The 14454-nt window shown below is 39.3% G+C and overlaps 1 protein-coding gene across 2 annotated transcripts in view; it reads left to right on the forward strand.

The window, feature by feature from the left end:
- The window catches only part of LOC138745722 (endophilin-B1-like), a 46053-nt gene that overhangs the window by 10698 nt on the left and 20901 nt on the right, over positions 1-14454 (forward strand). For both annotated transcript variants that reach the window (XM_069902994.1, XM_069902993.1), the window contains exon 2: positions 13880-14020. In XM_069902994.1, the coding sequence (XP_069759095.1) occupies positions 13880-14020 (141 nt within the window). The remainder of the gene's footprint in view (positions 1-13879; positions 14021-14454) is intronic.

Genomic DNA, 14454 nt, shown 5'->3' on the forward strand with positions numbered 1-14454 from the left:
AAAAAAAAAGCAGTGGATCTAACATTAAAGTAGTCTCTAATAAATCCGCCTTAAACTCTTTAATTTTTATCCAAAAAGACTTATTTATCACACAACCAGACAGAATTGGAAAAAAAAAGTACCAATTTGAGTCCCACAATTAAAACATAAATCTGAATGACTAAATCCATATCTTTTTAACTTTTCTGGTGTTTAATTCAACTGATGTTGAAAATTGTAGTTCACCAAATTTAGTCACACTCTCTTCACACATAGTAGTCCATCCTTCTTGGGATAATTCTAAGGATAAATCTTTCTCCCATTTAAGATTTGATTTATCTCAATCTAGATTACCCATTTTCTCTTGCAAAAAAGAATACATTTCTGAAATAAATCAATTTCTGCCTCATTTACAATTAAATTTTAAAATTAGTTAACTTAGGCATGTTCGATTCCCGCCCAAAACTCTTCACTACTGGAGCATGTACTTGAAAATATGCAAGTAAAGAATTTAACGGTACCTCAATATTTTCCTGAAGCCTAACATAAGAAAAAATATCCCATCTTCAAAACAATCTGCTAACACTTGAACACCTTTCATCTGGCAAATCTTTAAATACTGAGATTACCCATCGAGAAGGATATGTATTTATCCTGATGTAATGGAATTTGTAATGAAACCTTATCTCCAGTTGCTATTGACAGATTTCTTTTATACCAAGTATCACATAAATGTCATCATACTGCCACATTATAATAATGCAAAAGACGAGGAGTCCATCTAAATATACATTGATGTATAATAGAATGAGAAATCTGTGCTAATAACACTTTAACCCAGTGTGGAGGTTGATTAACATCGAACATCCTATTAATAAATTTTAACTGATAATAAACTAATAATTTAATGAATAATTCTGAAAATGAGGCCATTGTCATCCCTAATGCATATTGCCATGTTAAATTTTGCAACAATACTCTAGCCAATGAACCTTTCTATAAAAATATTCTGATTGCTACATAACTCTTTAAAAAATATGTTTGGACACAAACATGGAATTGATTGAAAAAGATATTGAATTCAAGGAAAAATATTCATTTTTAATACAATTCACATGTGCCATTCATGTCAAAGGAAGATCTTTCCATTTAATTAAATCAGCTTGAATTTTATCAATAGAGAAACATAGTTAAACTTACACATAATCCACATCAACCATTACCTTTAAATATTTAATTTTCTTAGTCCATCTAAGCTGTGTAATCTGTTTACAAGCAGGATAATCTTCCTGTGTAATTGGTAATATGTTCTTCTTATCCCGATTAACCTTATAACCAGACATTTTTCCATATTGAACCAAACAGGTTTGTCGATGTCATAATGATTACTGAGGATTTGTTAAATATATTAGTACGTCATCTGCAAACAAATTAATCTTACGTTCCTCTTCATTTATTTTAATCCCACTAATTTTATCATTTTGTCTTATAGCTTGGGCTAGCGGTTCTATCACCAATGGTGACAAAGGACAACCTTGCCTTGTGGAGTGTGTTAAATTAAACGTATCTGAAATTTGTCCATTTGTCACCATACTCACCAAAGGCCTTTTATACAAGGCTTTAAAACAACCAGGTAAAAAAGTTCCAAACTTAAATCTTTCAAGTATTTTAAATAAAAAGTACCTTTCAACTCGATCAAAGGCTCGATTAAACGTGTTAAATACTTCACAAGTCTATTGGCCAATACCTTAGTTACTAACTTATAAACTACATTTAATAAAGATATTGGTCGATATGAGGCAACTTTCAATGGGGCTCTTTCTTTTTTGCAATAACTAAGTCTAGGTCTACAAAAGGATTCTGGAAATGCTTTTGCTCTTCTGTAGCTTATTTAAGAACATCCACCAAAACAGGAGACAAGACTTCATAAAATTCTTTATAAAACTCTCCTGTAAACCCATCTTCTCCAGGTGATATTCAATATCGCTTCTTCAATTTCTAAATCACTGAAAGGAACTTCCAATTCTGTCCTATCTTTATCGTCCAAAACTGATACGTTCAAACTACCTAAAAAAGACTCAACACGTTCCTCATCCTGACTTACTTCAAAAGGATATAAATTCTGGTAAAATGAGTGAAACTCATCATTCATTTCCTGAGGTTTAAAAGTAACTCCTGATTTATTTCTTATCACATTTATTGTCCTTGATGCCTGTTCAGTCTTTAATTGCCGAGCGAAAACCTTATGTTCTCTTTCTCCTAACTCATAATAACGCTATTTGGATCATTGTATTAATTTTTGATATTTATATGTTTGCATTATATTATAACAGTTTCAACTGAATCAAAAAAGTCTTTTTATCCACAGTCGAATTTCGTTGGAATTCCTTCTCTCAAATTGTTATTTCCTTCTCCAAATTTTGCCTCTCTGCCAAATGCTGTGTCTTAATTCTTGCAGTATAATTGATTATCAGACCTCTTAAATAACCTTTTAAAACATCCCACAAAACAAATTTACTTTGTACTGAATCTGTATTAATTTGCAAATAAGACTGAATATGGTCTTTGATATAACTTAGAAATTTTGGTTGCTTCAATAACATCCCATTAAACATTCAGCGATAAGGGGTGTGTACATTATGCAAACCAGAACATGTGCAGGTGCACAATCCTTTATCCAGAACCCTTGGGGGGGGGGGGGTCACTGTGTTCTGAATTTCAGATTTTTCTAGATTTCAGAAACCCAGATTTAAGCCCACCCAAATTGTGTTGCTGTATCCACCCCTACTCCCTTCCAGTCATGCTGCCATTTTCCCCCCACCCCTCTCCCTCCTGCCTCGCACTGCCGTCTCTCTCCCTACTTGCTGGTGTTTGGAACTTTCCGGATTTTAGATGTCCAGATAAAGGATTGTGTACTTCTACTTAACAATGAGGAATGATCAGACAAAATCCTACTCTTATTCTCTGCATGTATAAATCTACCCTGTAATTGTACTAACATTAAGCAAAAGTCAATTCTCAAAAAAGGATAATGTCTGGGTGAATAAAGAGAAAAGTTATTCTGTCAGATTTAATTTCCTCCATATTTCTACCAAATTCAAATCTTTCATTGAGTCTAACATCCATTTAGCTATTTTGGTTCTTTGTACAGTTTTGGAAATTTATCCAACACACAATTAAAATCCCCACCAACCAAAATATTTTCATTAGCTTGACCCAGATTCCAAAAAGTTTCAGAAATAGCGTCTTCATCATTTTCATTGGGTGGATAAACATTCATCAAAGTCCATGCTTCAGCAACAAATTTACATTTCACCAACAGCTCTCGACCCAATGTGGCAGAGAATGATTCCAACTGTAACGGAATCTTCTTATGAACCAAAGTAGCAACTCACCTCGAGCTTTCGAATTAAATGGAGATGCAAAATCATGTCCGACCCAATCTCTCATCAATTTCATATGTTCTTTCTCAGACAAATGAGTTTCTTCCAAAAAAGCAACATCAACCTTCATTTTCTTTATATATGCCAATATTACCTTCCTTTTCATCAGATTATTAAGTCATTTAACATTAAAGGTCACATAATTTAAATGAGCCATAACTTAATTTCCTCCTGAGATTGACACTTCACACAGCAATTACAATTAGATATAAATTTTTTAAAAACCCAAACCCCCCTTTCAAACAATAAGAAACCCCTGTAAAAAATGTAAAAATCTACAAGTACAAGAGTCGGACCAGCTGCAGTTAATACCACAAGTGACAGACGACTTTAGAAGTAGTAGAGTCAACCACCACCCCCCAACCGACCATTAAAACCCATCAGTCATCCCAGTGATAACACCCACATTGAGCTTGAGCTTCATCTTCAACATCATTCACCGATTCCCATTCCCTTCCCAATCTTATCCTCGGGCATTTTCCCCAGCAATTCCTTCAAATCTGGGAAGGAATTTGCAAAAGATAATGCACCATAAGGACTCTCAAAACATTGAGACTGATCTCGCCCATAAATCACCTTAAATATAATCGGATACCAAAAAGTAAACTTATACCCTTTCTTCCACAGCACTGCTTTGACCAGATTAAACTCTTTCCATCACTTAATAATCTCCTGACTTAAATCAGCTTAAAATAAAACCCTATTGCCTTGATACATCGTAGGGCTTTGATCAAGGCGACTTTCTGATCCGCAAGCCACAATATAATTTCTCTATCCTGATATCACAAACATCTTAAAAGAACCGCTCTTGACATTTGACCCAGAAAAGGTTTTCTCCTTCACGCCCTATGAGCCCGATCTCAAAAGACTCGACTCCCAACATCTCTGGAATCCATTTCCAAAAATAATTTTACAGGATCTGAACCTTCAATATCGTCCGGCAGACCTCGCACTCCTCCTGACCCGCCGCCAGGCCAAACAACTTGAGGACATCTTGCGTCACTGGATGCGCAGAGGATGTGGATGTTTCTTCCAGCTTCTCCCGAGTTCCACATTGAGGATTCGGATCTATCTCTAACTGCTCCCGAGGTTCCTTCTGGAAGGTCGGCCTTGCTTCTTCTGCACTTTTTACAGGTTGAAAACCTAGGTTTTTTCTAAGTTGCTGGTAATGAAATGGTATTGTATGTACTTATCAGTACAGGCATGGGATGGCCCACCCTCCTGATGTCATCCTCTCCTCGACTCCTCCCTAAACTCCTCCACTGTGACCCGGCCATAAAGGTCGAGCCACCTCTTCCATCCCTTCACTTCCCTCACTTGGACCCGGGCCTGCAGTCTTGTGATTAATAAAGCCTATCGTTCCCCTCATTCTTTGTCTCTGTGATTATTGGGGAAACTGGCAGTGCCCAACACTGCTTTTTTCCTTTCTTCATTTCCAGAATCCTACTGTAGTAAATTACTGTTCAAAACATTGATAAAAATCAAAAAAGTCACTACAGTTCGAGTATTGAACAGTTTAGTCAGGGAGAGGTGTCTTCTCACGTCATTTTCCGATGCCATTCTTCCACGACAATCCCCCCTCCCCTCAGCTGACTCCTTGAACACCATCAAATCCGTGGACTCTAGGCAGCCCTGCAGCTGTCTTCCCTCCCGTGACCACCTTCTTGTTGTCCTGATCTAATAAGTGTTGTGAGCAATTTTAGGACCCATTTCTAAGAGAGGATGTGATGGCCCAGAGGTGATTAACAAAAATGATCCTGGGGATGAGAGGAATAATGTTGGAGGAGCATTTGATGGTTCTGGGTCTGGACTCGCCTGAGTTTAGAAGGATGAGGCAGGACCTTATTGAAATCTGATGAATAGTGAAAGGGCTGGATAGAGAGGATTTTGCCAGTCGTGGGACAGTTTAGGACCAGTGGGCACAACCTCAGAATAAAAGGATGTCTACTTAAAACGGAGATGGACAAACATTTTCATCAAGAAACTCCTCCTTCACACCCTCCCCCACCCCCCGGATCATATTCCACTTAATCCCTGTGCCAGAAGTGCTCTGTTAGTAAGGGATTACTTAATGTGGTATGTGATTGGAAAGAAAAAGTTTGAAAACCAATGTTTTAATTTTCTATTTACGTCATTGACTTGTTCTGTGCGTGGTTTCATAACTCCAGAGGAAATGGGCCACTGACAGTTTTTCTAAAGCAAAATATTTCCTTCACAATTGGGTCCACTGCAGTCTTTCTCAGCCTTTTTTCCCATTCATGTGCCACTTGAAGAAATCTCTTACTCATTTTTCGACACTCCAAGGAATAAAGTCCCAACCTGTTCAACCTTTCCCTGTAGATCAACTCCTGAAGATCTGGCAGCGTCTTAGTAAATCTTCTCTGCACTCTTTCAATCTTACTAATAACCCTTCCTGTAGCTAGGTGACCAGAACTGCACACAATACTCCAAATGTGGCCTCACCAACATCTTATCCAACCTCACCATAACTTCCCAACTCTTATTTTCAATATGTTAATTAATGAAGGCCAAGATGACAAAAGCTGTCTTTAGAACCCTGTCGTCCTGTGACACCACTTTCATGGAATTATGTAACTATGTTTTATCTCTTGTTGCAGATTTGTATAACTTCTCTGTTCAATTTCATAATGTTGACTTCTGGACTATTTTATTGTGCCCCTTGATCTAGAAAGTTCTGGCAGAGCAAAACAATTTTGTTTTCTTTTCTCAGGTCAAATTTTGTCACATTGATCCAAAAACAAGTATTTTTACCATTCCTTCATTTCAGATTCTCTGCAGCTGTCGTATTGAACCTCACAGTGATGGCATTGTGTTTGTCTTGTTTATCCTTTCCCCCTCCATGCAGACAGATGTGTTGATCAAAGAGTGGACTCCACTCATCCAGCACCACTGCCATTTCTGCTGCTCGGGCTTTTCATCCCACGTATTCAATTTGTTATTTCCCCTCTTCTTTTTCTCAGCAAAGAGAATCAGGTTTATTTGATCATCTTTCTGAATCCCAGTGAAAGATTATCGACCTGAAGGTTTTAACTCCGATTATTTTTTCCAGTAGATGATCTGCTGAGTATTCTCAGCATCGAGTTTTTATTTTACTGCCTTGGTGTATTACTGAGTGCTTTTAGAAAAATAGACGTAAAAGGGGAGGGCTCATGGAAATAGTTAATTCATCTTTTCGATTTTTGGAGTCTCCTGCCAGAAAGCGCGGGATACTCATGGGGCTTCATTCAAACCCGCTGGCAGCAAACTCTTAATGATGTCCCACCTTGTCCCGTGGAGCCCAGCACATATAACCATATGACAGTTTACAGCATGGAAACAGGCCATATCGGCCCTTTGAGTCTGTGCCAGTTCACATGAACAACTCCACTAGTTTTCCCCTCCAATACTCTGGCCATATCCCTCCAACCCCCTCATATCCATGTACACATCCAACCTTCTCTTAAATGACAGAAAGGACCCTGCCGCAATTATCTCTTCTGGAAGATCATTCCATTCTTCCACCATTCTCTGAGTGAAGAAGAATCCTCTCACATTCCTCCTAAAATTTGCCCCTTACCTTGAACTCATGCCCTCTTGTTCCAACCTCTCCTGCCCTCAGGGGAAAGAGTCTACTCACGTGCAGTCTATCTATTCCTTTCATAATTTTGAATACCTCTATCATAACCCCCTTCATCCGTCTACGTTCCAATGAATAAAGTCGCTGTCTCCTTAATCTTTCTCTATACTCGAGATGTTGTAAGCCACATAACATTTTTGTAAATCTTTTCTGCACTCTCTCCACCTTATCTATTTCATTCCTATATATGGAGACCGGAACGGAAAACAATTCTCCAAACCTGGCCTCACCAATGCCTTAAATAGTTGCAGCATCACTTTCCAGCTATACTCTAGTCTATGCTATGATTTATGAAGGCCAGCAGACCATATCTCAAGATAAGACCCACTGTCTTAACGTCCCTCATATGCAAGATTTTGCCTCCCATCTGCACAATTTCTGTGCTTTCTCCATGGTTGATCTTGTCATGAGATACCATCAGATCTCATCCATAAGGAAGATATTCCTAAAATGGTGATTATTACCCCTTCTGGGCTTTTTGAATGTCTTAGGATGCCTCTTGAGTTGCAGAATGCTGTTCAAACCTGCCAGCGGGTTATAGACACTTTGGGCAGAGATTTAGAGTTCCCTTAGATCTACTTGGATAACATCTGGTAAAAACAATCTCGTCATGAATATTCTGTCCAGACCGACTGTATATCATACTCAGTGTGACATTGATATTCCTGAATTAGCCAGTGTCCAGGCAATGGACCCCGATGTTCAGGCATACAGTATGGCCATTACTAACCTGGACATACCGCAGGGGGCAGCACAACTGGGTGACCAACCTTACTTTGTGACATGTTTTTGGGCTACATTAGACCAATGTTTCCTGCATCTTGGAGGAAACACCTTATTGACCAGATACACAGCTTATCTCATCTGTCCATCAGAACATCTGTCATGCTCATGTCAAATAAATATGTATAGCATGGACTGAGAAAAGGCGTCATGCAATGGGTTTGGATGACTATCTCCTGCCTGACTGCCAAAATTCAGTGCCACACTAAGGCACCTCTTCAACATTTACTGACAGTATGCAGGCAGTTGGAACATGTGCATGTGGACCTGCTGGGATCATTGCCAGAATGTCAAAACATGAGATACATTCTAACAGTTGTAGAACATTTCACGCGAGGCCAGAGGTCATCCCGTTGCCATCCAGTGACACTGAGACAAGGGCCAGAGCATTCATCGTCAACTGGATGGCCAGATTTGGTTTTCCCACATTAATTCAGTCACGTTCCCACCGGCAACTGAAGTCTACTTTTAAGGCCCGACTCACTTGTCCCAATTAGGTTGATGAGTTGCCATGCACTCTTTTGGGAGTGCGCACAGCTTCAAAGCAAGATATATCTGCATTGTCCGCAGAGATGGTTTATGGTCTGGTCTTTAAAATTTCATGGGACATTCATTTTACCACCAACTCTGATCTGAACATCCTTCAGCAGTTTCGACATGGTATCGTGATCAGCAAAGCTTTCCTACCCTTTGGCTTGGATCCCCTTAACAGAACGTGCCCCACCACTCCTGGACGCTGATTTTGTTTTGTGCGCAGACAGGACCCAGGAGTGCTGTTACAATGACCGTATGAGGGCTTTTTCTGCGTGGTGAAGAAGGATGGGTTTGAGTATACTTTGGACATTGTGGGATATTCACAGCTGTTTAGTTTGGACAGACACAACGCTGCCCATGTGGATCCCGCTTCACCCATTCAATGCCCCCAGCCCAGACAATGAGGGTGTCCACCTAAGGTGCATGCAGCTGCTGTTTTACTTTCTGGCGACGGTTCTGGGGGAGGTGTAGCAGCTGTGTAGCGGGCCGAGAGGGCAAGGTTCTTTGGCAGGCACATGAAATCATAAGGCAGACAGCTGGGAACTCATCCCTTTATTTGACCGCATGCACGTGGTGCTGCGTGCTGAGGAACGGCACGTTGATCTGTGATTTCCCCTGCCGGAAGGTACGGGACACTCACAGGGCTTAATTTAAACCTGTGGTCCTGTGGATCTGCAGCAAACTCATAAATGATGTCGCACCTTGACCCATGGAGCCCGGGACACGCTGTAAATAGAAGAAGCCTGTAAAGAATGAATAAAGCAGTCTTGTGTTGACTACCCTGGTATGTGTGTGTTGCTTTAGTAGCTCTATTGAAGTAGCCGCTACATATATAAATATTTGGAGGATTATTGCACTTAGAGGATACTTTTCATCCATCTCACAGCCTGTGGGAAGAAGCTATTCCCCAGCCTGTAAGTCCAGATTTTGATGATGGACGTGGTGAAAGATGCTGTTCACTAGATCAAAATGGTCTTTGCACTATTCCTTGAGCCTAATTTGAACAACACTCCTAGTGAATGTCATCTACAGAAAAAGGGAGGCCCCAGTGATCCTCACTACTCTGCATCATTGCTGTCTGATGCTTTACAGCAACTAGATCATCCAATGGTGCAGCCAGACAGGAGACTCAACAGCGCTCCTGTAAAATCTCAGGTTGAGAGCCATTGGCCTTGACCTCCTCAGCCACCTTGGGAAGTGTAGGCACTTCCTGACCGATAAGGAGGTGTGATTGTTTTGTGCTGTATGGATGGGAATTTTACGTGATTGTATTGTCTATTCTTGCTCTTTAACAATCTTTAGTGGATAGAAGTAGTCATTGTACTTTAGGATGTACAATCATGTACAGATTGTCCTTAAATAGCCATTTGGCCCAGATGTCTATTCAGTCCAAGAATACTTTCGATCTCAGGAAGATTTTGAACAATAACACCATTCATTCTTAAACAAACATTGTTTTTAATTTTCTTTAAACAAAAAAAAAACAGGATCAAACTTTAACTTATCACTATTAACAGCCTTCCATTACCGCCTTCTAATTTTAAGTGCAGGTGTATTTAATGTGTATAAAGTTCTTTGACACAACTCCAAGTTCACCAGTGTCTATCAGTTCTTATACTGTGCATAGAATTCAACATTTATGAATTTTCACCAAGCTCTGGTGCTTAAAAGTAAATGTTTACCCTCCAGGAAGGTTCTTGTTGGTTTCAGAGAGGGATTTCATGCACATTGGACACACATAAACTGATTCCCTCTGATCAGCCACTTTGGTGTCTTGCCAAAGAAACTTGACCAATCAGGATATTCCAGATGATAACCTCTTCTGCAAGTCACCATTGATCACCTTTTGTTTCCCTTATTTCAGGTAAAACATAATTTCTAGCCCGCCATTTCCTCTTGTATGGACAACAAAGTTTTTCAACAGGCTGAACTAAGAACTCACAACCTGTCTTCAAAACAAGATGCCATCTTGCCATCTCTCTCTCTCTCTCTCTCTCATTTTTTTTTAGAAAAAGCCTATTTGGCCTCTCCTCTCTGCTTGCAAAACATTAGAACAGCAAACTGGTACCAGCCAGATGACTGCACTGGACCCATACTTCTGAGTCCATTCATCTGTTGCTTTAAAAACAATAATCCATTTACACCTGCTTTTGAAATTCTTTAGCAAAACAGTCTCCTTGTTTTGTCTTTGCAAAGGCTCTCGGTGCCTGAATGACTCACTCTCAGCAAAGCTCTTGCATTTTAAATAAGAGCTGTTTTGTGAAGTGTATGTGTTTGTTTGTGACCTTAACGACTCCTACAATCCATCTCTTTCAAAAACATCTCTATATAAAATGTAAAATATATAATCTGTCACAGGACAGATGCAGCAGAGGAGTTGTGATAAAATCAATGGTGTCCTTGCAAAAAAAAGTGGGAAGAGGTATAATCTGGTGAGTGGAGTTTGTAATAGATTGAAACTTGAACCTCTCTCTATTTCAGGAGACAATTTACTGTCATGTAATTAAAAAGTGTCATAAAAGTGAAAATTGCTTTTTTCCTGCTATAAGGCAGACAGACGCACCCTCTGGCAGAAATTGCCTGAAATGCCTCTTGCAGTCAGAGAAAGACTGAGTGCTTTCCCCCACCTCCCCCCAACCACCCAAAACCCTGGGCGAAGTCACTGAGTGTGTGTGAATTCTCTTTGAATGCTCACAGACCATCCAAGTCATTGGCAATGTGAGCTCCACTTTTGAACCTCTGACATAATTAGGAACCATTTAGCACTCGCTCGTATCCCAGGTCTGATACCTGACACCCTTTTAGCCAGTTTAGACCCAGTCTCTAACATTTCACAGCCTGGTGTGAGTTCCTTGACTGCTATGTCCAGAAGCCCGCAGCCTGCGTGGGTTCCTCTCCTCAAGTCACCAACAGCCTGCCACCTATGTGGGTCTTTCAGTTACAGAACCCCTCACTGGTCTGCTTCCTTGGTCACTGACCTGTGGATTGAATCCTCTGCTTCTGAGATGTTGGTGGGGTGTGGTCTTTCTGTTTTCTGGTGCCCTGCACTAGTTGTCCGCTTCCCCAGAGTTCACGGTGGCAAGGAAATCTAAAAAATCTAAATAAAAAAAATTAACTAAGAGGAGAATCTCACATGTCTAGAGGGATGGAAAGGGCATTATTACAAATTGAAGCCTGATATTTGAATATTCATGTGCCAAATTTGCAAAAGCATGGAGTATATATTTCTCAAGCTATTTGTAATTTTTTCCAAAGGAATACAACCTTGAATATTTGCATGTCATCTTGGCATCCCTAAAAATATATGTATATCTGATTTCCAAGTAAGTGCAATACATGTCCTCATCACCGCTAACATTAATTTAACAAATTTCAATTGATATTTTAATAGATTTAATTTGGGCCTTGTTCATTCAATGTTTCCTAATAAAAATAAGGTCAGATTCTGTGGAAAAACATCTCCTATAACTTGTTCCATTAATATTGTAATTCTCCCCCAAAAACATCTTGCATTAGGACAAAGATAAGTTGAATGCAAGAAAGTTGCGACATCTTCATCATACCTAAAACATTGATCTGATAATTCTGATTTTATTCTATTCAATTTCACTGCTGAAAGAAATAACTGTAGAAGAAAAACTAGTTGTGAATTCCTTCCTCACTGCTGCAGTGTGGAACTCTGGTCAATAGTTCCAGATTGCTGATTTGAAGTGAATTAATACAACTCCCCGGATCATGTGATCTCTATTGCCAAATCAGCTTCCTGAGGAGCTTTTCAAATCCAACAGCCTGAGTCACCTGACTCCAGGTGCAGCTTTCAGATAAAATCCTTGCTGACATCTACTACATGACTGATGTAAAAACAATTATACTGAACTAATTTATATCTTGCATTGAGATCCTTATGTAGATCTGCCCATATTTGCCAATCAATTACAATATTCAGATCCATTTCCCACCTTTGTCTCAACTTATGAACTCCTCATTTAAAGGTTCCTACTTGTAATAAAGAGGACATTATCAAATATTTTTTTTAACAATTCCTATTATAAGGAATTTCTATTTCAGTACAACATGGTTGGTCCTAACTTATCCTTCAAATATGCTCTAAGTTGGAAATAGCAAAAAAAGATTGCTATGAGTTATATAATATTTATTTCTCAGTTGGTCAAATGACATTAATTGACCCCTTTCATCACAATCTTCAACATTTATTATCCCCTTACGAAACCCGCTGTCCAGAAATTGATGATCCTTTGAAAAAGATACGAGGATTTTGAATCCAAGCCATTCTAGGTGATGTACATCCACTTACACCAATTACATCATTTATTTTATTCCATATATTAATCAAATGTTTCAACAATTGTGTATCTTTATCACCAACCATTAATTTTGATTCCCAGTTGTACATAAATTCTTCTGCTTTTCCCTTTCCTATTTTATTTGATTCTATTTTAACCCTTTCAAAAAAAGAAGCAAGAAATCTCATTTGAGCTGCTCCATAACAATTTTTAAAATGAGGAAGCTGCAGTCCTCTCAATGCAGAATTTGCAATGGGTTATTTGTAACATGGGATTCAATCGGAAATGGGTTCATGTGACATAAAACCACGATGCTGAATGTTTTCTAAGAATGGAATACAAGAGGAGGATTTGTCTAGTTCTTCAGCAGGATATAGATCACAAGATATAGGAGCAGAAGTAGGCCCGTCAAGTCTGTTCCACCATTCACCCACTCAGCCCCACTGCCCAGCTCTCTCCCCATTACCCTTAATTCCTTGATGTATCAAATACCTGTTAATCTCTGCCTTAAATACAGCCAATGACCTCACGTGGGTTTCATGACCCACTGACAAAATCAATTTTTCCACATTTGTTTTAAATTGACACCCTTTTATCCTGAAATTATGCTCTCCTGTCCTAGAATCCCCTACCATGGGAAACATCTTTGCCATATGTACTCTGTCCAGGCCTTCTAGCATTTGAAATGCCTCTGAGGACCCCCATATCCTTCTGTACTCCAACTAGTACAGTCGAAGAGTCGACAATTGTTCCTCATACACTAACCCTTTCATTCCTGATATCATTCCAGTAAATCATCTCTGACCTTCTCCAACAACAGCACATCTTTTCTCAAATATGGCACCCAAAACTCTAATTCTGATTGAATGGAAATGCAATTCTCAAACGACACAAACACAATGGTTACATGATATTATGTCTTGTTGATATTTACTACTCGGGAAGGTTCTTGTTGGTTTTCAGATAGAGGTGTGTTGTTCAGGGAATCATTAATGTTTTTGTGACTCAACGTCCAAGCATCTGAAGTCCGTTATCTCTTCCGAAAAGGGGTGTGTACATTATGCAAACCAGATGCGATTCAGTTGCTTGCAAGTTTAGCAAGTGGGATTTTGATGTGAAATTGCAACTCACAGCGTCATTTTTGTGTTTGAAAATGCCAATGTGAAAATTTTAACTTCAGTCTTCTTGGTTTGCTTAAGTTTACAGAGGAGACGTTGCGTCAAGCTGAGAAGACAGAGTTGGATGCCCATTTGGCAAATCGGCTGGGCAAAGCAGAAAGCACAAAACGAGGGGCTGAAAAAATAATGAAGCAGACTGAAATGCCGTTGAACCAAACCCAGGTAAAGAATTTAATTTTGTGCAGCGTACTTAAGAGACCAAACAATTTGGGATTTTAGTGGTGACCTATTTAAATGAACAAAATCTGATTAGAATAGAAGTTTATGGAATGTTTGGAAGTTGCCACAAAAAAATGGAGCATATAAATTAGATAAATGAACAATACAATGAGCCTGGTGTCACAGTATCTGCCTCCCTCTACCGTACATCACTGTTGAACCTTCTCCCCAATATGAACCTGATGTCACAGTATAGGTCAGAGTTTATTGTACATCACTGTTAAACCTTCTGACTACAGTGAATCCAGCGTCAGTATATCTGTCCCAGTCTACTGTACATCACCATTAAACATTCTCCGCACTGTGAACTTGTTGTCACAGAATCTGCCACAGTTTATCATACATCTCATTAAACATTCTCCCCACTGTGAACCTGG

The sequence above is a fragment of the Narcine bancroftii genome, chromosome 11 (genome assembly GCF_036971445.1).
Source record: "Narcine bancroftii isolate sNarBan1 chromosome 11, sNarBan1.hap1, whole genome shotgun sequence".
NCBI lineage: Eukaryota > Metazoa > Chordata > Chondrichthyes > Torpediniformes > Narcinidae > Narcine > Narcine bancroftii.